Here is a 23,065-nt window from a genome sequence, read left to right on the forward strand (position 1 = left end):
TCGTTGCTTATTTTGCAAGATTATCATTATTTTCTTTTGTTATTTTTAACTAACAATTCTATGTGATCCTTTGTCGTCATAGATTCCTTGTTTTATATTATACCAGAATCTATTCTTATTCATGAAATACCTGGTTAAAAAAATACCTACATAACTTATTAAGGTGTGTACTTTGTTGAGTATCTTAATACATATGTAGGCAAAAGTAAATAAATCTACTATAATGTTGCTCGCTATTTTCATTACAGCTAACAAACATTGCCATAATTACCCCGAATGTTAGAACGGTAATAAATGAGAGAGATAATAAACAGTTGTGCTGTATTCCAAGCACGAATTTGCTTTGCAGTTTCCGCAGAAGCTTTAATTGGCTAGTTAAAAGCCATCCGGATCGTGGCGGAGTGCGGATCACGATTTATAATCTTTTTTAATCTATCCTTTTTTATTAAAAAGCAGTTTTTAAAAGCCATTTCATCATTTCATTTATTTATTTTATTTAATAGTTTATTTACACAGTGACACACAGAACACAGACAAGAAGAATAGCACACTAGACTAACTAGGAGCCTTTTTAGAAACATAATTTAATTTTTGAACGTGGCAGGTGTAATTACAAATCACAGATATGGAACATAATCTTGGATAATATTAAAAAAAGGAAAACTAAACAGAATAGCGACCACCTGATATATTTCTTATCCGTAATAACATAGTAGGTAGTACATAGATACATTTTGGGTCACTACATCTCTTTACAATTAGGTGGCCAGTTGCAAGGCTCAAGTACCAAAATTATGGACGTACAGTGTCAGGTCGACGTTAAATGGCAAGTCGACCGTAACCGTACCGTGTCGGTTGAACCCCAGAGACCGGAGTGACGGACGAGCGGCCCGCCCCTCCGGTGTCCGTTATATCAACACTGCTTAGCTGGTCCACAGAGCACTTCTAGCTACTAGATTTTGGTCTGTGAATTTGTGGCAATGTAAATGGTTCGCTGATAGTAGCCATTACAGATTTATTGGTGGCCAAGGTAGGTATGTCATTTATTTATACCCGTGCAAAACCGAAAAGGATTGATAATAATAATATAATAGGGTACCTAAGTATATCTTGGACACCAATGGCTGATGAAAAGGAGAAGGAAAACATCATGAGGAAACCTAGACTTATAAAGTCTGAAATCACCGACCCGCATTGAGTAAGCGTGGTGATTAATGCTCAATCCTTCTCAGTGTGAGAGGAGGCCTGTGTCCAGCACTATATGTGTGTGTGGGACTATAAAAAAAAGGCTGTAACAGGGTACCTTAGTTCTTAGGCATTTACATGACGATATAAAAATGATACAGTTAGTCTCAATGGAAAAGTTTTGTTTAGTGGTCAATTTAGACTGCGTGTATATAATTCAAATGCTTCATGAGACAAAGATTCTTAAATTGTGAACACGTGTATTTAATAAACGTCTGTCTATACGTGGGTTTTTATATTATATCCACCTACTTCCATTTCCTTTGAATGTGGAGTAAATGTCATGTTATGTTATGTAGGAGTATGTTTTGTAACATTTGTTTTATTTCGATTATTTTGTCCCTTTGGCGGTGACAGTTTTTGGCTTAACATTTGTAGACCGGTTGATGATTAGTTAGATTATATTATAGGTCTTAACACTTTTCACGTATCGCAAACCTCATATTATTTCATAGTACAACAAGGTGCAGGTTCTGCTACACACTACAACCCTTAAAGCGGCCTAGTTTAGCGGTTATTTAACCAACTACAACATACCGCCAGATTTTGGCTAAACACGGTCAGAATATTTGAAGTATCGTGTTGGCGCCAGGCTTCATGCTCACACATAGGCCGATAAACTTGCTATGCATGCAGACTATGCAATTGTGGCGAGAAGATATTCAGCCACGCGCGCCATGCCTTTGGTAAGTAAACCGGTATTGGTTTCATGACGTTCAGCAACAGGAGTTATCTAATTTCTATCTATATATAAGCCAGCTGTCCTTCAATTACAGAACCCCCTTCTGTAATTTGTACTAATAATACTTTTAAATTAACGAGTTTACTGCATGTTTTTTTCAAGCGATACTTCTCGGAAAAACCGAACGGGAAACCCGCTAATCTGAATACGTTGCTAGTCTGAATTGTAATAATATATTAGATAAGGATTTTCAGTGCGTTTGTGATAGCGACCAACAATTGTCTACGCTACGTCTTGGAGACTTATTAAAATAGCTATAAAGTTAAAAAAACATATATTTCTCACCAACCCGCACTGAGCAATCGAGGCGGTTAACTGTTCTCTGTGTAAGAAGGAAGAAGCCAAGCAGTGGGACGACAAAGAAGCTAATAACGAAGATAACTCACCAGAACAATTTCAACAGCTCCGACGATATACATGGCGGCTGCGAGCGTGGTGCCTGTATAGAACAGCATGCCGACCGCCCCGCCGCACTCGGGGCCCAGCGCGCGTCCTATCATGAAGTACGACCCGCCTGCCGGCACCACGCCGTTCGTCGCGATCGCAGACATCGAGATGGCAGTCAACATTGTCTGTTAACAGAGAAATAGGGAAATAATTAGCATGAGGTCCATAATGTAATCGTCAGTTTTCTTAAAACAACTGTTCACCATGAATTTTTACGTTCAATTTTCAAAGTAAACAATTGATTTACAAAAACCTGTAGTTTATATTGTAAGCGAAAATGGGCCTTGGAGCACCTTACTGCATAGAAAGTTACGTGGCTTTTTACATCATTTTTTTTTATAATACGCAAGAGCACCTCTATATTATATAATCAATACTATTGAGAAGTAAAATTCGACTTAACGAACGTAAATATATTTTCAGTAAGTATGTAATTCATAGAGGACACAAGAGAGGGTTGCCAAGGGTCTGGACAACGACTCATAAAGTCACAATAAAGGTCAGACGTTCTATACAAATAAAAGGTAAGTTTAGATTTTATCAAACAGCTCTAGGATTACCGACGAATAATAATCTAGTTAGACTGGATAAATAATCCAGTTAGTGTCTAGGAGATTTAATAAACCGTCGGCAAGTTAAATTAGATAAGTTGAAGGATCGACATTATTAGACGCGCCATCAATGTAGATTTAGGAACGAGGCTCGGACAGACCCGGGGGAAATTCTACGTTACAATAACGCAATCAAAACGAAATATAGACTGCGGAGCGAGTACAATGCGGACGACGTTGATATTTTTATTCGGGCCGTATTTTTATTTCGTAGCCGGTACAGCGATAAGTACAAACATACAATTGTATTTCTCGTTTCCACTTTATTTTCACACGACAAGTGAATGTATGCGAGTTGTTATTCGTGCGTCATCGCCCCCCGCCGCGACGAATATGAATAGCTGTACGCGTAAGTAATTTTATTCAAAATAGCTTGTGGTCGGGGGTAACGCTGATTACATTATGTATCTACATTGTTATTTACTCAACTTGGTATTACGTAACTACGTATACACGAGATAAGTTCAAATTGGGACAAAGTCCTCATTCTTCCAGCTTTGGAGTACCCGCATAATTAGGATGTCGCTGGATATTGCTCATAATTTATACTGAATTAGCTGAACCGCTCCCTTGTGTCGCAGATAAAATATTCACACGAGTTCACTCACCGTACAACAACAAACAAGCACGATCAGGAATCCTTGTATAGCGCCAGCGGTTCCGACGACCCACGTGAGACGGATGAAGAGGATGACACCGAAGATGTTCTGGATGCAAGGCAGGTAGACGCCGATGAGCGTGCCCATGCGGGCGGGGGGCGCCGGCTTCACGTCAGGGTCTGCAGCCGACGCCGTCGGGATCGTGTTCGAGTAGTTCGCCAGCGAACTGAGGAAGGTGGCCGCTCGGGGCCGGTCTTCCAACTCTTCCTGTTGACAAACAACGACAATTTACTATTAATATTAGCAAATACATAGCACGTAGGTAGGTTCACAACTGAAGTAAAATTGGCCCTGCAAATCTGCGCCAAACCACACATTTCACTAGGTACTGACAAAGAAGAAATAAATGAAAAAAAAAGATAAATTAGAAACTGATTGAACATTGATTTTTACCGCGCTTTTACTGTTGACATTTAGGAAAAGCTGCTCCTCCAACTACCATAGACAAAAATGTTGTAATTGAAAAAAAAATAAGCTGTGTTAAAAATGGTTAACCGTCAAATCCGTAGCGGACCCCAATCGGGGTCTAAACATCAATGTCACCGTAAGCTCGGTTTAGACCCCAATTGGGGTCTGCGAATCAGTCATATGCTTTCCTAATTATTTACGCTCATATTTATTTTCTTTCCAATCAAACCACATTTGTGAGTACTAAATAAAATAACTAAATAAATTTAAATTATTTTTACGCATTCAAACCTTTCATATTTAGCATCCCGTTAGAAATATACCTTTTTAAAATCCAATCGTAATTACCGGGAATTCTGATCGAACTCGCCATGTTTGTTTACATTAGTTGTTTTTTTAAATTTGAAGACGCATAGACAAGATGGCGACGGTGATAGAAGTTTTGCATCGAATGATCCGATTCGTTAAAATAAAGAATCGATTTAATAATTTTATATTATTTGATATTATAATATTACTACATTGCACTTTTGTATACTTACCATAATCTGAAAATAAATTAGGAAAAGTAAATTTATTTTGAAAAAAATGCTAGAAAATCAGTGGTAGAAAATATGTTGTAGCCGGAATAAAATAATCTTCGGTTTTTAGGGTTTCTGAAGACGGCAAATGAAGACTTATTTATTTCTTCGGGTGTTTTATGTGCAGGATTCCTGTAGACCTGCCAAACTTAATGGCGATTCGTTACTTCCAACTTTTTAACTGAGCGGCAAAGCAATTTGACGAGAGCCGTAGTTAGGTGTAGTTATCGCAAAATTTTATGCCGATTTTATTGTTTGAAAGGGCAAATAGTTCGCTGTTCATCGAAAGCTGGTCCAAGAAGGAAAGATGGCCGCCGCCGACTTATTTTTAACCGACTTCCCAAAAAGCGGAGGTTCTCAATTCGACCATTTTTTCGTATGTTTGTTACGCGATTACTCAGCCGTTTATTTATCGATTTTGATGATTCTTTTTTTGTTTGATAGCGTATACTTCCGAGGTGGTCCCATTATCATCAGGTCAGGATCTGATGATGGAACCTTGAGAAATCGAGGGCGACTTTCGAAAGTTGCAGAAATACATAGGTTGAAATCTTATCACTCAGGTGTTTGCCTGATAGCACTATTCAACAGTGAAGGCTTTGAGCTGACCTGATGATGGAGACCAGTGAAGGTCGAGGGAACTCGACAACTGAATATTTAAACTTTCTCGTGTTTGTGCTTATATTATTCGTATTTACGAGGCCTCTGCAACAGTGAAGGAGATGTAGACGAGAGAAGTTCGGTTGTCGAGTTCCCTCGACCTTCTCTGGTCTCCATCATCAGGTCAGCTCCAAACCTTTACTGTTTCATAGTGTTATCAGACATACATCTGAGTGTCAAGTTATAACCTTATCTATGCTTACAATTTTCGAGAGTTGCCCTCGATTTCTCAAGGTTTCCATCATCAGATCCTGGATCTAATAACAAATATGGGGAATATACCCTTTCGACCAAAAACAAACATCCAAATTGAGAACCACCTCCTTTTTGGGATTCGGTTAAAAATATTTGGTGACTTTAAAATCAATCAATTATTATTATTGTTTCTCATCATCAAATAAGTACATTACTTTGGTAGTTACAAATTGCATTATATTTCAGAACACCAGGCTTACCCTCCGCCGAAACAAAAATCTTAGAATTGTTGAGAAATAATATAAGAATAAATTAAAATTCCGTAATAGGTAATAAAAATTCAATTAAAGTTAAAATTATTACAAATGACGCAACACCAAAATAAATAATACATATAAAAATTTAATGCTAAAAACTTTCATAAAACTTAAATATCTTTTTTCTTAACAACAAAAACAAATTGAACCTATAATTTAAAATTAATAAATAAAATTGAAATAAGTTGCTATTAAAAAATAGGTATGTATATATAAAATTGGTATTCGATTATTTATAATAAATATCCGATTTAGGTATCGAATGCACACCGCTGATTGAAAAAAAAAATACATACTCCATTCCAAAGTCTACTTCTCTTTGATCTTGTAAATTGTTCATTTTTATTGTGTATTTTATGTGCTGATTTTTTAGTTATTGAACATAAATAAGTGCACGAAATATATTGCAACGGATTGAAAATGTTATAAATATGACGTTTGTGTTGTGTTTGAGAAAGTGATGCGATTATTTATTGGTAAGTTTTCACCAAATTTGAAATGCCTAACTTTTCGATAGACTTAAAAACACCGTAATTATTATCTTTTTCTGAATTAACTGACCCCTTTTGACCTTTGCACGTTGTTGTCAAATAAGTGAGCTCTAAAGTTATAGTTAAAATACTTCTAATCAGGCATTACGGACTTAGAATTCATGTGTTGAAAGTTAGTACAAATTTTTGACTTCCATGTCGCGATTCAAAATATCCCGCCGAATCAACGGTAAAGTCATATGTCAAAATCTTGTCGAGCAGAGGGGTTAAAAATGAATATGAATATTAGTTTATGTCATTTCTTTTTTGTGTATTCTTAATTTAAAAATCAGATTTCAATTTGGTTTCCAAATAAAAAATATATTCTTTTATTCAGCATCTCCTGTCAAAATTAAAATTAGAACATTATCGGAAATAAAAAAATATACCGTGAATTTAACTTTTTGCTCTATTTTCAATTTGCTGTTCTGTGGAGAGGCGTGTGTTTGCTTTATGTGCTTAGTGCACTAATGTTCAAATTAACTGTCATGAACCAAAACAAGGGCTTGTTTTGTAATAAAATATACCTACATACAACTTCTCTACATATAAAAACGTAAATTACGTTTTTGTGTTTTCCCAAGGGAAGCCGGAATGACAGCTATTACACATATACGACCGCATATAACTTTATGTATCACAGAGAAATTATGTTTTCTCTCGCCAATTACTTATACGTTTTATAGCATTACTGTTTTATAGTCATAATAATTTATGTAAAAACGAGTACTGACACGCGCTTGTAAAGTGGGACATTCGATTTTCACCGTATGTTTCGGCATAGCCAGAATTCATATCCAAATCACGTAGCCAACTTGAAATATGTTTAACTTCACACGTAGAAATAAGGCTGAGCTAGATCCCAGCGGGTTTTCACGAAGTCTGACTTAGGGTTGCGTAATCATTGTCAGACACCCGCCTATTCTGCCATCGCAATCTCGAAAGCGGTTATGATAAAGTTAGAGCAACTGACGTCTTCGTGATAACGCCCTTGTTGCTGAGATTGAGTTCTTTGTTGTTTCTATTAGGATTACCATCTTTATTCTTATTTCTGAAATGGTATTTGTAGCTGTACCTACAGAAATTCACGCTTTATGCTTATGTAGAAAAAGTGTAACAGCCGTATAAAAATATGTTCTCCAGCCAACCCTTTTCATTTTTTCATAATAATCGCGTTTTATTTATGGACCGCGAAAAATTAATTCTATTTTCCCATTCAGACCTACTTATTTCAAAACCTACAAAAAGTTGAATATGCACGATATTCGTAGAGAAAATTCAAGCTAATAACATATAGCCAGCAACGGAGATTTTAATTTCACGTACATACATATGTAACACGAGAAATATGAACGAGTGGGTTGGTGAAACGCGAGTCAGCGCGTTCGTCTCCGAAAGCTCGTATTTTATTTACGCGCCATTTGCACCGCATCGGCGTTCTGCGTTCACCGTAACGTTCCAACATACCTAGGGCAGTACCGACACTTGACGGAATGTGACGCTTCCAGCATACCTGAGAACGTAGGTATGAGTGCGGCTTTACGTCTCACGTTCGACAGAAAACGAATTTTGATGATTCAATTTAAAATTGATTTTCGATATTCAAACGATGTTGCTCTTTCTGATATTTTTACACATTCTAGAATTTTTGAATACCTTCTAACCGAAAAATATGGAATAAATGCTTCTATACCTTTATTGCTTCAAAACTTACTTTAGCATCCCGCAGTTTGAAGTAACGTAGCTAAAAGACTAAAAGAAAAATTAAAACACAAAGGAAATCTTTTAAACAGCAATGATGGTCTTAAAAGTCGTGTTGTAAATTATGTAGAGCAATAAAATAAAGGCACACAACACGAGCAATTTATCAGGGGCGCTCTCTTCCTATTTGTTTTCATTTGTTCCGTCGCCATTATTCGGCACTTTATTTGGTATCCGGATAGAACTGGAATCGCAAGCGTAATGAAGTTCTTTGTTCATCCGCAGTAGATTGTGAGGTTTTACGGAGTCAGCTCAAGAGAAGCCCTTGACATAATATTAACGTTCACCGGCGATGCTGTTTCAGCGATTGCTTTCGTTCTGCTTTGTGGATTTTGTCGTTTTATTACATTAATTTTGAGAGACAGCTGTTTTTGAGCTTTAAATAGGTTTGGGGAAGAATTACTACTGAATTATGTATAGAATTAAGTATCTTTAGGTATTCTGATAATACATATATTGATCACCAATGAGCCCGTTTATTAAATAGATTCTATGAGCTTCCATATGGTTTCATTTACGCCTAGCATTTACCATGTTCTTCTCTTCACCCTGTAGTTTGTATAGAATTTATTATTCTTCAATAAATACAAACACTCACATAAACTGACAGTAAATGACGCCAATTCAGGTTTAAATGGTTACTGCTTGAAATGACAGTCGCAGGTTTAACAACCGTTAAACAGCGCTCAAGCAGTTATAGGTTTACACACCATTGCCTAGAACTTTATTAAGCCATTTAATTCTAGATTTTCTGCCTTGAACTCTGAGAGCATATTCCGTGACGAGTTTATTGCTTTAACTACCGAGTGCAAACCGTTTTGTTCAACTATTCTTCTAAATAGCTGATTCCCGTATTAATACCATTGGAAACTTGTCTTTTAACAGGTTATAATATAGCCTATGACACGCTCAAATTGTGGTAGCTTTTCATAGAAGATAGAATTAAAAAATCGGTTCAGTACATCCAAATCCCCTACAAACTTCACAAACATTGCCTACTTCTTTTAAATAATAGGTATTAGTATAGATTAAAATCATGGCTACATTGATTTGAAAATCTTGACATACCAGACGATAGCACCATAAAGTATTTACGTGAATCTCGTAAACAACATGGAATCCCAGTCGACGCGACTGAAGTTGCTAGCCGAAGTACAAGCACATAAAATTTTTAAGAAAAAAAAGAAGGAACACTTAAAAATCGAACACAATTACGACTCGGCATTCTCTAGAGGTCTCAGAGATGTTATTGAAGCTCTCACATTGATTTCGGCGTCGGCCTTGTGCTGAGAGCGGCCTCGGGTGTAGGGTGCTTACCAGCGCTTAGACAGCGGGGCCGCGGCGACCCGATATCCGACGGATATACCACGGGGATTGGATGTTACCGAATATTTGCTTGTTAACTAGTTATATTTTATATAGAATATTGGCTTCTGTCAGTGGTTAATTCCGCTTCCCGAAGGTACTGCTTCCCGCATCGCATTCGGATAAAAGGTAGTCTGGTTATTCTGATTTTCTTCGTGAAAGGAGAACATATCTACATACAAACATTTTGGGTTTGAATGTATATAGCCTATTAAATGGCCTACGTTTTAGTATTTATTCGCTTTGTATCATTTATCATACGAGATATTTCCATGAGCGATAAAGTTAAAATCTAGTTTTCTGTATACGAATTATTCTAAGAAGAAAAGTTAATCGTAATTACAGCGTCTAGAAATCAAGTAATTACAGAAAGCCGTGTGGAGATTCCAGTTCGTAACCTACATATTTATATACTTCTTTATATACCTATAAATGTGATAGGTTTGTAAAATCATTAATTAAGTTCCGAGTAATAAACGCATTACGTTAATACCGTTAATAATGACGTTTATCCTTCACGTGATTAACGGTGCAAGATAATTGCAAACGAATTAATTGTATTGCAATTATTTATGTGTGCGCCATTATAATTATAGTACAATGCAATTATTTGGAATGTCAGTTACTTGGTTAACTAGGTGCGACAATATGTACATATGTATTAGTGTAATTTAATCTGAAATGAATTGGTTAACTTTGTATTGTATCTTAAATTAACAATTTATTATATGTATGTTTTACATCTTAAATTAATACAATGTTTGCCTTGCAAAAAAATCTCAACGCCTCTATCAGAGATTAGTCAAATACGCAATTACGTATTTCATTAGATGATATTTGAAAAAAAAAATACACCAATTTATAGGTAGGTTTTACTTAACATAAACCGAATTTTAAGGAAAAAAATAAAAATCCTGTCCAGTATTTTATTCTCACCGGGTGCGAGCTAGCGTGTGTGAAATACGAGGAGCAAAGAATGCTTTATCAAATGTTACGGGTAGCAAAAGCGTTCGTTAGGCTGTATTATTTGTAGGCTAGGCAATTACTTTTTTATTGTACTAGCTTTCAGCCTTACCTCTCTCGCCAGCGGTTTTACACGTGTTCCGTGGAAGCTACTCTTCACCCACGGATAAAAACTCCATAACCTTCCTCAATAAATGGGCCATCTAAGACTGAAGTAATTTTTAGCCGTTAAAACAAAAAACTCTTCACCTTTATAATAATAGTATAGATATATTTCACGGTTATACAGTACTATTCACTTGAATATATTGTGTATGTAAGCCTAAGGTGCGTATAAAAATTCTATCGCCATCTTTCCGTTGCCATCACTACACGTAATGGGGGCAGAAGTCACAAGGCTCGCAAATGGTGCGTGAATTATATACGAGATTGCGCTCCTGGATTATTTCAGCCTACGCGGCGCACCGCAGGTGTGGCCTCGCCTTTATGTACTAAAGACTTTTTTTATTAAGGATTATTTTCATCACACGAACCCACCTACATACGCGTTTTATGTAAATAACCATCTTTATTGTATTCCGGAATACAAATGTTTTTATTCCAGTTCTATTTTTCCGAGACGCGTTTATTTCATTTTTTAGACAACCGCTATGTTATTACACTCGGACGTTTACATACACGAATTTCTGTTTTATTTTATTTGCATGATGAAAAAAGTTTCGTAGCTAAAATGTGACATGTTTATCGGGAAAATTCTGAAACCACATCAAGAGTCGAGACGAATGAAGCGCGAAACTCGAGCCAATAGCGTAAGAGATTGAAGTGCTACGACCGCCATGTAATGAGCTACGAACTAGCTACGAGCGCTACGAGAACGCTACGATCTATACGGGTCATCGAAAGCACACATACGTACGAATACTCGTAGCAAGGGTAATACGTTCCTAACTCAATTTCAATAAGGCGTTCAATTTATTCAGTTTCCTCCACGGAATATACAAACCGGGTCTTAAATTAGCTTGCGTAAATGTTATTTAAATATGCTTGGATATTGGGAATATATACGGGAACGTATTCGTACTTAATTTGATTGCTGTTTGAAACGTGCAACGGAGTAAGCCAGGTCAAGGATAATTAGTGTGATGAGACCCACTGAAACGAAACAACACGTAACACGGTATGATTTTTTAATCTCCAGATACCGCCGGGATGGCGTTGGGTGGAAGATTAAATGAATTAATTATTAGGTGTTATCTTTCATGATGAAACCTTGCGGTAAAGGAACAGGTAACGTTCATTTGGGTGTAATAACTATAGGGTGCTTTAGTAAATGAAGGTCATTAGTATTTGTTGCTTTATACAGAGTGTTATGTATTATTGCTTAAAACATTAAGCTTATAAATTAGAATACAAAGACGTTACCCCAAAAAGATAAGAGGTCGGAGAACTACTAAAATGTGGGTAGGCTGAAACATTCAAATTCAGTGGAGTTTGTAGTGTATAAAATAAATTCTCCCCTACAAAGTGGGGTCGTAACTTTCTCAAGACTTTTACGACGGTACTGGAAGTGGTGTCTGACTGAACATTTAAATGACTACATCTAAGTAAGAATATCACGTATTTATGTGAAGAACGCGCATATTTTAATGAAAAGGAACGTTTGCAGTTATTATTTTATGGCTTATATTTGGGTCAACGTTTTTTAATTACAAATATGTTCTTGTTTTACAAAACATATAGTAAAATTGAAATCGAAATAATTATGATTTTAGTATATCATTGAATTTTATAGTTTGAAGAAGTTTACATTTCTACATACCAACGGTGTTTATTATTCCACATAGGGATGGGCGTTATCAACGCATATTTCGTAACATTTAGAACTTCCTACACCACGCCTACTCAACAGATTCAGTGTAAGAAGGCCTAATCCACAGGATCACGGTATGAGTGAGCGCAATTGTTACGTAACTGGCCAATTCATCTACTGAATAATGAACCTAGCTATCTTTGTTCACGGTACAACACTGGCTGTTTAAGACGGGGCTAATCTACCTTATTTAGGGGAACTGTTAATACTTGAGCTTATGATAATAATTTTGTCTGTTTGTTACGTCGTTTTGGTGAAATACAGCTTATATTGCGGTTAATTTATTCTGTGAATTTTGTTTTTTGTTTTTATTTAGCGGTAATTTTCCATTATTGAAAACTCTTATAAGTTCCCCATAAAATAATAACTTAAACACACTCTAAAATAAACACAGCGAAACAAAACAGTGAATAATGAAAGGGCTCCAATGTTTAACGTCCAACAAAGTTAGGATAAGCTCCACTAAGTTTATACCTACACTGTGTACAGGAGCAGTCGTTAAAAAGGTTTTACATAACTTTACTTAAGCCTGAGCGCACACTACGCACTAAACAGTCGGCCGACTGTCGGCACGTTGACAGGAAAAAAAAGATATTAGAAAGTTGTGAATTATATCAAAGTATTTAGTCGGTATCATACCGAAAAAATACCTGATCGCTGTTACATGTGTACTTCCTTTCATCTTCATACTGATTTATGAACCCAAATCAACTATCGGCCAACTAAAAGTTTGTAGTGTGCTTGCTCTAAGTAAACAGTGACAAAACAAACTTACATGGTAGAGGTACAGGTTGGTGTCGCATCCTTTGTCCTTTTCTGTGGGTAGGCCATGCTCGTCGGTTTCACCTGGAAATAAAAACAGATTTTAGAGAGATTTGCAGAAAAAAACTTCAATTTGGGTATGTTATTGGGTTATAAATTGAGTATATTGTGTTGTTTTGGTAAATACTCGTAAATTTACCATTTTACTTTATTGTGAAAATACATAAGAACTGTACGCGATATAAACACATTATACTTCGCTGTTTATACCTCATATATTTAACGTATTTAATAAAACAAAATTGTATAACATTTCATTTAACATTCCATAAAATATGCAAATAAAAATATTACGTAACACATCAAATAAATATACGATACGATACATCGATATATCCGACGCAAAATTCACTTACGTTCGAAATATGAAGTCAAAATCATTCGCGTAAAATTAACTTTCGAACGATATCATGAAGTCGACCGCATACGAAATTGGTTTACGGAAAATTATCCTATACGTGCAGCACCGGCTGTGTTACGTCACAACTAGTACATACCTACATACTCATAGTTATTAGCTTTCAATGCCATGTTCACACTGCTGACATTTTACTACCGGGAAACGGAAGACTTAAAAAGGACGTATTAGAGATGCAACAGCGAACAGTAACAAAGTTATCGATGCTACTCGATATACTACACGCTTCTACATAAAATGCTCCTGTAAAATATCGTTTGATAAATATTAAATGCTTCCATCAAGGTTGGTTATAAAAACATTTTGTAAACAACACATACACCAAAACATCGTAACTTCAGCCGTATATTGTGAGCACTTTCAACGAGAAAAGTTACACGCACTCATTTTTGTTTACAGGCAAAATTTCTTCTGGTATTTTTCACGAAAACACTTTAAATATTTACGTCGTTACGTAAAGATATTCGAATTTAAAAGCGTCAGATTACCCGTCTTACAAGCAGGCTCATATTTTAGGTAGCGCATAATTCCCGCGTGAGTCGTAATGTATTCCCTTCAGTAAATATGTAGGGAGTGTGCACACACATTGTTTGTGCGGCCCCGCGAGAGCGCGAGCCGCGTTTGTTCGCCGCCATAACTATACACACGCTAAGCTTTGTAATTACGTTAGTAATTGTGAAATAATGAGGCATTAGAATCAAAGCGCTTTCATTATAACTATTCTGTGAGCCGGTAATGGATTTCGTACCTTGGATTCTATGTTACGCATCAAGCAAAGATTTGAATGACACAATACTTAAGATAGTTTTACTCAAATTTTCTGTATTGCAATATCATGTGAAATTCTTTACAGGGCATTAGTCAATTAGAACGTGCAAGTATTAGATTCGATCTGATGAGCAAGGAATGCACGAGAGTATATATTCCAGAATTCCAGAGCATATATTCCAGAATTCGTTGAACAACTTTACCGTTCCTGACTATTACACAGCATCGTCATTTTTCCCAGCCCTATATCATAGTTATAGCCCTATATCATAGTAATATGAAGGCAGTTGCCGTCAACATCGTTAGCGCTGACGCTGAACAATCAAGGAGTCAACGAGCACGTTGTCACGGTAAACAGTTTTAGTAGAGAGTGGTTAATTAATTCACTCTCAAGCCACTGTCACGTGTAGCTCGCTAATATTCTCCGCTTAGCAAGGCTAGGTGTATCGCCATTCTTTATAGTGATGTGTTACAGTGCACGAGTGTGTGCCACGCCTTTACCTTGCAAGGGTAGATATATACAATGTATAAATGAAGTTCATTACATATACACAATATACAATATATTTACGTGTGAGCCACCAAAAGTACCTAAATTAAGACATGTTAAACTGCATTATTGCGAAAAATTTAAGTTGAAAAAAGATTCAAGAAAATAAGAAATCAAAGTTACTTATATGTTATCATTATCGATTTCCGTACGTGAAGGTCCGACCGCAATAAAATATTAATCATTAACTTTGTTCTAAATATAAATCTGAAAGAATTTTTATAAGGCTTTACCGAGAGCGACCTTTATAACATTCCTGTTCGATATCATACGCCACTCCGGCTGACACGTGCCTACGCCTAATCATATTTTCCTATTTCAAAGGATTTAAAGGTCAGATGTAACTTCAAAGAGAATTGGAATCTTATAAATCGGGCTTTGGAGCTCACCGAGTTGTTCGACAGTTCGACACTGACCAAATATTAGATAATATGATGTTAACAGTTGTCGGTATTAAGTGAGTATCTGTTTACCTCGCAGTTTGAAGGCTTCTTATACCGTTAATCGGGGTTTAGCTTGTCGTACATTGGCCTAAGATTTGGCTTCACCTCAGCTTTGTTTAAGGACTGTTAACCACAGTGACTTAATAACTTGTTTGTATTGAGCTCATTGAGTAATTAGTATTATTAATAGTCGATTTCACAATGAGGTTACTGGACTCCAATAGTAAATACAACCGCAAAGATATAATTTCGTCCATTCATCCAATTCATTTAAATAATTGAACGCGATAATTTGCATAAAAAACCTCACGACGAAGTATGTAACACTGTAACTTTCCGTCACATATCCTCTAGTTTACTACAGATAACATGCTTAACGCTATCGGAAACAAATACAGTGAAAAGTACACTTTATCGCCAATCGTATAGGCGTGTTCAGGGCGTATATTTGCGAACGCGGTCCGTATATAAACTGCGCGTTCATTTGTGCCACTATGCAATCCCGCGGGAGTATGCACGTTTCAATTCACACGGGGCTATAGGATGTACGCGCGCCGCAATTATTGAAACTTTTTCAATCGCCCACCTTTATATCGCGCAGAACTATACCTTAATTGCATATCTTATACAGGCTGCTGTATTCTGAATAGAATGGGAACAAAAGCCGACCTGAATAAGAATTGTATCGAGTTTCAAATGTGTTTATTTTTCAACATAATGGTAGGTGACCCAAAGAGCTGTATTATTGCGAGAATAATAATGGTTTGCAAACATTTTAAATCACAGCAGGCAACAGCCAAATGGTCGGAATTTTAATCTTACTGCTTAAAAGAGAAATTATGTTCCTATAAATACAAAAGCCGATTAGCGAGTTCCAAGCTTTTGAAATTAGTGTTTTACAATGTTTGTAAATCCAAAATGACTTTCCAAAGCGAAAGGAATTCTTGATTTCGAATTGCGTTCGTTTGAAGCTCTCCTTACTCGTGCTGTTATGAAAATGTCTATATTACAGTTGTTGGTACATATCTATCTATGCTAAGTAGTTAGTTAACTTTTGAGCTCAGGACTCTGGGCGTCCGTTCCTTCATTATTAAATTACGCTAAACTTTGTCTTACGGCACTTTTACTTAATTAAAAATCCGAGGTGAAAGCCACCTTCTGCTTTTATGAGAACATGATAAAGTTTATTAGGTTTTAGATATTTTCTTGTGAAATTCAATGCTTTGAAGAGAAATATGACGAGGGAACTTATAATTTGGTTATTTTGATCCTAGGGTTCTTGAAATAAGCAATTGAATAAGTTAAAATGATGTGCCTTATTTTCACAGATACACAAAGACGAGTTTAAAAAATCCGTTTTCTCATAAGACCGGCTAATAAATTTAAATTAATTAGCGGTCGGGTTAGTGCAGATTGCGCCGTGTAGTGGTACAGGCTACTGACAGCGTGATTGATGCGCGTCGCCGGGATTTCATTACAATGTTACCTGCCTCAGGCTTTGTTTGCGCAAACACCTTTAAGTACTATTGTTCCCTTTACACGTGTTATCTAAGTATAGAGCCTTTCTTTGTTTATCTGGTAGCCGCTGATGGACGCTTTGTCTACGTATCATAGAAAAAGAACTAGTGTATGGTGTAAAACTTTCCTTCATTAAAGGGTGAGACAAAGGTGTGTGTAGGGGTATTACACCCATTCAGTTTTCTGAAGTAATATCGAGATGTAAGTATGGGGAAGCAAAGCTATTGAAGTCTTGACCGCTGATGAGAAGCTCTTTATGGAAAATAAGTTATTCTTTGGAATCTCCACAAGAGAATCTGAAAATTATTACTCTGTTTCAATTTTACATAAGATATCTTCATTAAGTAAAAGCGGGAGTATGAAACAATATTAAGTGAAGGATGCACTGTATAAAGTTGATGTAATATGTGTGTTACTAAGCCGACCAGCGATAATTACATTATTGGCTCCAAGCCAGGGTAATAGCGTGGAAGAAGAAAAAAAAACAAACTTGGTCGCCCTATATTTCATAGAAATATTTTATTACCAACGGGGAGCTAAAAAATAATATTACTCACATTCAAGTGCCTTTATATAGCAAGGCTATGTGCCGTGAATTATTTTAGGAGTTAGGCAAAGTTTAAGTCAGTTAGTAAAACATTTTGACTCAAAATTACATTAAGTTACATAGCTTCAAAATACATTAGTGCTATCTCCCTGCTCTGTGTAATGTATAGAGTGTAATAGCAGTGGTAGTAAATGGTTCGTATCATACATTATCGTACGAAGTAAAGCGCATCAGTCATGTGTCAAATCTAAACGTTTGTCCGCCGCGACCGATTCAATTAATATTCTAACTCCAGTGTGATCACTCGCTGTGGCATTCAATTAATTGAACAGACAGAACATCACTGTTGGATTATTTTCGTATTCATTCGCTTAGGGAGGGCCGATACTGTTCTAATTAATTTTTAATCAGATTTCTCAACACAAAAGCCTGTTTAATGAATGCGCCGTAGTTTTTTACAAGCGACATTTTGTATTATACTCGTAGTCGTATGAGAGTTTTCTTTTGTTCTTGTTAGATCCAATATAAGTGGCTATATTGTTCTAATAAGAGGATGTTCGTACACATGCTCCGCTGGGTTAGTCTATTTATGTCTCATATTATTATAAAGTCGATGAAAAGCTCTTTGTTCGAGCTCATCCATACAAATAAACTTAATAGGTAATACAAGCATGAAATTACTGGATATACGAACCAATTTATCTCAGGCTGAACCTATAAAATCCAGACTTTCTTTTATCTAGTTACGAAGTTTTTCCATCGTGCCAATTTTTATAAATGTGCCATCATTGCCTCTGGGAGCGTGAGATCAGAAAATCGTTGTCCCCGGGCAACGTTACGGCCGCGTCGACGATTCAGGCTAGTTTGGGCGCGGTTACCTTTATCGCGCAAGGCGTTACACGGCCGTGAAAGACGCACGGACGGGCCTTTATATCCAATCTAATGTGATTATGTGTTACGTGCTCTGCATTCACCATATTTTATTATATTCTTGCCATCATTCTATTTACCCAGTCTAAGTTGACGTACATTTTGAAACGTATAAAAGCAACCATGCGCAAATAATGTGTCAACACGAGATAACACGTCACAAACACCTCATTACAGGGATGTAAGCTTTAAAATGTACGTAGTACGACTCAAAGTTGCGGAAATTATAACGATGTCTCTTTCAGGGAGTACTTTAATTTTAGTAAAAAGGCGGTATTACGTCTATATAAGGTCAGTGGTTTAACAAATTGTATGGCTGAGTGAAAAAATAATTCAATTTGCAATATTTCGTTTATAGGCGCCTGGGTGGCTAGGCAGGTCGTTGTGTAGTCGAGATGTCGCGGCCAGACTAGCAACGATAAGCTTTATTGATGGCCGACCCACAAAATGAGGGGTGGCTGGGGACCGCTGTGTCTCCGAACAAACGGTTGAGTGGCAGCCACCAAGATAGTCGCCAAACTCGTTTAGACTTGTCCATCAGCTTGCAGGCGAATACCAAGATTTCAGTTAGTAGGGAGAATCTCGCTTTTTCCTTTAGATATTTATTCAAACGTAGTAAGTACTTACTATTTTTATCTTATCATTTTTTCTTTCTTATTATTCTCATTTTTTTTCTAAAGTATATCTATTCGACCTCGTTCATCAAAAACTGTAACCGCACCTTAGTTCAAACAACTCTCCTTTATTGTTTGAACGCGAAAAAAAGATGATTAACTGTAGCGGAACTGCTTTTCCTTTTATGTGTTCAGTGTACAGATTATAGCTGTAAAATAGACGTCGTTTTCCGGAGGGTAGGATACCGCTGCCGCGCCACGTTTCCTGACCTACTACGTCATATAACTACTTTGTACAATCAGCAGGCAACTGTTATACTCTTTAAGCACTTGTGAAATATATGTATCTAATAAAAATATTTTGCTACCGAATTTGTCAACGCCGAACAAAGTTTGGGGACACAGATGTCGGTTTTTTAGGGTATTCGGTCACGGCGGGTAGTATGATAACTTTTATTGATGACGATTCGGCCGGGCTAACATTTTGGCGGCTCGCCAGAAGGGATAGTTTCCTCCCACTAACGATACGGCTGTTGAGCGACTCGTATTTTCACAGTTATGCTATAAATCAAGTTTATGTCGGCAACGTCAAAATAAACAATATCTAATATCACATTTGTCGAGGTAATGTATCTGTCAAATATTTGGAAGAGCTCAAATGTTATTACTTAGTGGTAGTCTATAAATATTTTAATACTTTTCAACTGCGAAATATTGAATAAGTAACTGCAAATTATATTCAATATCATACTTATAAACATATTAATTATCAACTAAAGTATTCAGTAAGTCAGGTTCACCTTCATACCAGTTTATTGAATTCAATTAGCGCCTTATATAAGAGGTATAATTTGAAATATAATTCTATCTCTGTCAATTTATTCTATTCTATGATTTCATTGGATTAAACTTCAATACGTAACGAACTAGACTTACGTATGTTGGAGTGAGGTTGGATTCCAGAACCGATGAACTCACAAGTCAATCGGATGTACGATAACTGAATCCGTAGAAAACGTACAAGTCAATGTTTCTTTGTTTGTACACACAATAGTAGCACAAGCTTCTAGTCTTCTAGCGGAATTTATTCATTTTCCATTTTGACTTGAGAACAAAATAACATTAATCATATCAAAATAAATTGAATTCATAAAAGCTAGCCGGCATTGTAGCAACTAGTTACCGCAGACGGATTACTTGGAAAACGATTAATCAACAACTTTCAGCTTAGTGTAGCAAAACATTTAACTCTGCAGAAGGATTAAAGCCGAAGTCTACCGTTTGTCTCGTTTCGGTTGAAATCCCGCATCGTCGAGTTCATTTAAGTGTTCCTCACGAAGTTGTTCGGTTGACGCCTGTCCGCACTCCGCACTCTTAAATCCTGAACATTTGAAATTTTATTCTCCCCGTAAGTACGCGACTCAGTCGTGACAGCTAAAGCCAGGCATGAGGGTAGCTGAGTTTTAAGTAGCCATGTCTTTATTTACATACGAAAGTTTTGGGTCGTGTGTCCTCACCGTATAAAATTATTCCGTCGAATTGAAACGTTTTCGCTGAAACAAAGTGGGGACTGTAATTTTCAAGCTCTTTTGGATTAGCTGACAGCCATATTAATTTTGTTTGTGTTAAAGGTTTTTAACGGGTGAAAAGGCTTTACTTTTGACATTTAAAAATAATTTAAGTACACCTAATGCGCTTTGCTTTTTGCTGGATAAATAAAAGTTTTTTGCGATAAATTCCGATCGAGCACTTAGCTGTCGTAGTTGTGGGGGTAAAAAACTTTGGGTCGACATTCGCTAGCTGGTTTAACTAGGCGCAAGTTTTAATTAGATATGTCCTTGTTAGTTAGAGGGACAGAAGGCGCGTGTTGTTAACAAATGACCACACGCTGACGTCTTCGCGGCAAAACTGGAGAAGTTTGGGGCAAGGCGACAGCTTGCAGACAGCTGGGTACCTAGTGTGTGTATAATCTGAGTAGGTATGTATTTCTAGTCTATCTATACATATAATAAATCTGTAAAAAAAGTGTGTCTGTACATTGAATATATTAAAAAAATAATAATTGGGTGGGGTTTAGAAACAGTAATGGAGCACAAATCCAAAAAAAAAAATTTGTCTGTATGTCTGTATGTCTGTATGTCTGTTTGTTTGTACACGCTAATCTTCGGAACTACTGAACGGATTACAATGATTTTTTCTTTGTTGTATCAGTATTAAGCCTGGTCAACATATAGGCTATAATTTATCTTCGAAACTTGAAGACCTGATGCAGAACACCAACAGACCAACAAAACTATAAGAGATACAAAAATGGTGCCATGGCAAAAATTGTTTCATGTGATGAGCATTTTCAGTTGAGATAATAAATTTGAAGATCTGGAACACCTTATGTAGAACCCCAAGAGCCCAGCTTCTCTGTACCATATACAGGTATGACGTTTTAGCAAAAGTTGTTCAATTTGATAAGCACTTTCTATTGCCTTATACAAATTGAAGATCTAAAACACCTGATGTGGAACTCCAGGGTCCCATCTAGACTATAGCATATAGAGGTATGACGTTTCAGCAAAAGTTGTTCAATCTGATAAGCACTCTCTGTTGACTTATAAAAATTGAAGATGTAAAACACCTGATGTGGAACTTCAAGAGCAATACTACACTGTCTTAAAATGTATAGAAATGAATGTTATGAAATAGGAATGGTGAATTAAAAAAAGTAATTAGTCCGTCTTTTAGATAACCCTAAAATAATGGACACGTATTTTTTCTTTTCCTCTTCTCACAAACAAATAATAACGAAGATATAACACGCTTGAATTTTGTGTTAAGTCACTGCTTAGTACAAATTTTACATACCCAGACGTGGCGTCACGAGCCCCCACTCTCCGAATTTGTTGCGTTATATGTAATTATTATTTTGTATGTCTCTTCCAGACCTCGGGACTACAGAGTTCCGAATTTTCGGCAGGAAAACGTGGGGCCGAAGCCAACACGCTGAAGCCCTTTTGAGACAACTTTAATGAAATGGTGACACAAAACCGACGATTATCCCTTTATACACTATAGAAATGTACTCAAGGACTATCCCCGTTTCAGTGCTAAACTGTTGCTACCTATGGATGAAAACTACTTGGGCTATTGTGATTGAGATGCTAATGGACTAGGAATGGGAAACTACGCGAACTATGGATACCTGCCGATGACAATGTATTAGATACATGTAAAAAATGGCAGGTGGAGACTTAGACTCAGACCCCCGGGAATCAGTAACTGAATAGCAACAAGAGGGCAACAGGGACGTCATGAACGACTGAAGTGTGAGGATACCTCGGCGGATTTTAAACGCAGATTACGCGCTCCCTGTGGGTCACTTACCACGAGGCACCTATCCTCCGAGCAGGGCTACTAACCCTGCTCCAGCGACACCACTCTGGACGGCCAAGCCAAGCCAGAGGCGTGAGACCTACTACCGTCATGGTTCACTCCGACCGGCCGGAGATTGGGGACAGTATACTCTCCTTGGAGGACTCAGTATATATAGCCCCGCGGGGTCGCTACTCTCCGTCTGATGACGTCAGATGTCCTGCGGTGCTTATATCTCATTATTATTGTCGTTATTATCTCAAGAGCCTTTATCCCAATTATGTTAGGGTCGACTTCCAGTCACGATGCAACTGAGTACCAGTGTTTTACAAGGAGCGACTGCCCATCTGACCTCCACAACCCGGTTACCCGCTCAACCCAACACCCCTTGGTAAAACTGGTCAGACTTACTGGCTTCTGACTACCCATAACGACTGCCAAGACTGTTCAATGACAGCCGGAACCTACAGTTTAACATCCCCTCTAAATAACGGTCATTGGTATCCAAAATATACGTAGAAAGAAAATACGAACTTAGAAAAGTTGCATTAGCAGGTATTTGCCAGATCTGGAATCAAAGACGCACGCTCATACTTGAGAGATTGGTTCTCTACCCACTAAACCACCACGACTTCCACTAAGTCATCACGACTTTGTCATCTCAGTAACATTTAATGTTTTTTACATAATAATACGTGTAATATTTTTGCCACACACATCTTAAATGCGGACTAATTA

The 23,065-nt window shown here is 37.0% G+C and overlaps 1 protein-coding gene across 15 annotated transcripts in view; it reads right to left on the reverse strand.

The window, feature by feature from the left end:
• The window catches only part of Kcc (kazachoc), a 466,160-nt gene that overhangs the window by 13,788 nt on the left and 429,307 nt on the right, over window positions 1-23,065 (reverse strand). For all 15 annotated transcript variants that reach the window (XM_049836553.2, XM_049836552.2, XM_064043647.1 and 12 more), the window contains 3 exons: window positions 13,130-13,200; window positions 3,654-3,911; window positions 2,374-2,559 (listed from right to left, as the gene is read on the reverse strand). In XM_049836553.2, the coding sequence (XP_049692510.2) occupies window positions 2,374-2,559; window positions 3,654-3,911; window positions 13,130-13,200 (515 nt within the window). The remainder of the gene's footprint in view (window positions 1-2,373; window positions 2,560-3,653; window positions 3,912-13,129; window positions 13,201-23,065) is intronic.

The sequence above is a fragment of the Helicoverpa armigera genome, chromosome 3 (assembly GCF_030705265.1).
Source record: "Helicoverpa armigera isolate CAAS_96S chromosome 3, ASM3070526v1, whole genome shotgun sequence".
NCBI lineage: Eukaryota > Metazoa > Arthropoda > Insecta > Lepidoptera > Noctuidae > Helicoverpa > Helicoverpa armigera.